The 1,628-nt window shown below is 41.8% G+C and overlaps 1 protein-coding gene across 1 annotated transcript in view; it reads right to left on the reverse strand.

Annotated features, from left to right (window-relative positions):
- Nucleotides 1–420: 420 nt before the first annotated feature.
- Nucleotides 421–1,628, reverse strand: part of cdh11 (cadherin 11, type 2, OB-cadherin (osteoblast)) — a 57,376-nt gene continuing 56,168 nt past the window's right edge. The window contains exon 12 of the mRNA XM_016443416.1: nt 421–1,159. Within this exon, the coding sequence (XP_016298902.1) occupies nt 663–1,159 (497 nt within the window). The 3' untranslated portion in view covers nt 421–662. The remainder of the gene's footprint in view (nt 1,160–1,628) is intronic.

The raw sequence follows: 1,628 nt of genomic DNA on the forward strand, positions 1-1,628 counted from the left end.
GAGTGAAAAATTTAAGGGGGTCTGAATACTTTCCGTACCCACTGTATATATATATATATATATATATAAAAAACAAACCAAAATCAAAACAAAACAAGAGGACCTGTTTGGACAATATCTCCAAAGACAATATGGAGGCGCTACAGAAGTTACAGAAGTCTTAATTTGCTGACGTTCGCTCCAGATTACTTAATAAGGCAACAGTTTTTGTTTTTATTTCTTCGTGAGCTCGTTCACAGTATCAGCAAATCCATGTCTCTCTGTGATCCACATCCATAACCTCAAACCTGTAGGAACCTACAAACGTCAAAAGTGAAACGTAATGTTCTTCAGTTCTTAAACAACATTGTCACATATTTCTTCATTTCATACACACCACAGAGACATGTCCACCACAGATGTGTCTGTGTGTCTTTATCCTTTTTGTTGTTGTTGTTTTTGTAAAATTTTTATTTCTACCCTTCTGGCTCCCCCATAGCACATTGTGATCGTACCTATGACACTCCCAGCATCTAGTATACTGTGCGTATACTTACAAACAACCTAGAGTTTACTATAAAGTGAAAAACTCATGGAATAATTATAGTAAACTTCACAAAACACACAGTTAGTGGAGGAGGGCCGGGTGGAGGGAGATGAAAAGGGACTTATTTGAGCGAACGTTAAGAGTTGTCATCAGCGGAGTCTTTGGTGCCATAAAGATCGGCAAGTTTCTTGAAGCGCGGTCCCCAGTTTTGGAGGTAGTCATAGTCCAGGTCTGAATCTGTGGTCACCGACTCCAAGGAACTGAGAGAGCCAGCGATCGAGCCTCTACCTTCATAACCGTAGATCTGAATGGAGTCATACGGGGGCGCTGTGGGGTCATTGTCCGCATCCGAAATCCGCGTTTTGATGAAGTCATCCACATCTACGCTGTTGCCAATGGGCCTCAGGCCGGGGCGCATGGGATACTGCAGCTCGGGCTTGATGTCCTTACGGGGCAGGAAGCCATTGGCACCGTCTGGGTTCTGTAAGGTGGCGATGTCAAACGCCTCGGTGTCCTCCTCGCCACCTCCCTCATCATCATAGGTGATGATGTTCTCCCGAATGTCTTCCTCCTCAAATACGATCAAAGGCTCCTTTTTCTGGCGCCGCAGGGCCACAAACAGCACCACGATCGCTGCAGACATGCAAACAAATGTCAAGCCAATGCTAATAGCAGCTCTCACTTATGCTGGAATCGCTACAATGCTTCTGTATATAAGTAATCACATCAGAAACTGTTTTCTTAAATGTAGTTGCTAGAAAGATTTGACTCTGAAGATAAAGTGTTCCCATTAAACGCAATGTTTTAATACTGCTCTTTGATAAGCCCACATTACTTGAGATAGCTAATATGTTTTGGGAAATGATGAACTGTAATATTACAGCTCTTGAATATGATTTGACACTCTTTACACATTAGAATAAATACAAAATCCCTCCTAAGATTACAAACTTTTTTCCCCGTTTTGTTCCCTTTATTTTGTGTGTGCTTTCAGCCACTGTCTGTATCCCTCCTAAGATTACAAACATTTTTCCCCGTTTTTTTCCCTTTATTTTGTGTGTGCTTTCAGCCACTGTCTGTTCAAAAATTGCTCTTATATATA

This window comes from Sinocyclocheilus anshuiensis, unplaced genomic scaffold, assembly GCF_001515605.1.
Source record: "Sinocyclocheilus anshuiensis isolate Anshui unplaced genomic scaffold, SAMN03320099.WGS_v1.1 scaffold1527, whole genome shotgun sequence".
Taxonomy (NCBI): domain Eukaryota; kingdom Metazoa; phylum Chordata; class Actinopteri; order Cypriniformes; family Cyprinidae; genus Sinocyclocheilus; species Sinocyclocheilus anshuiensis.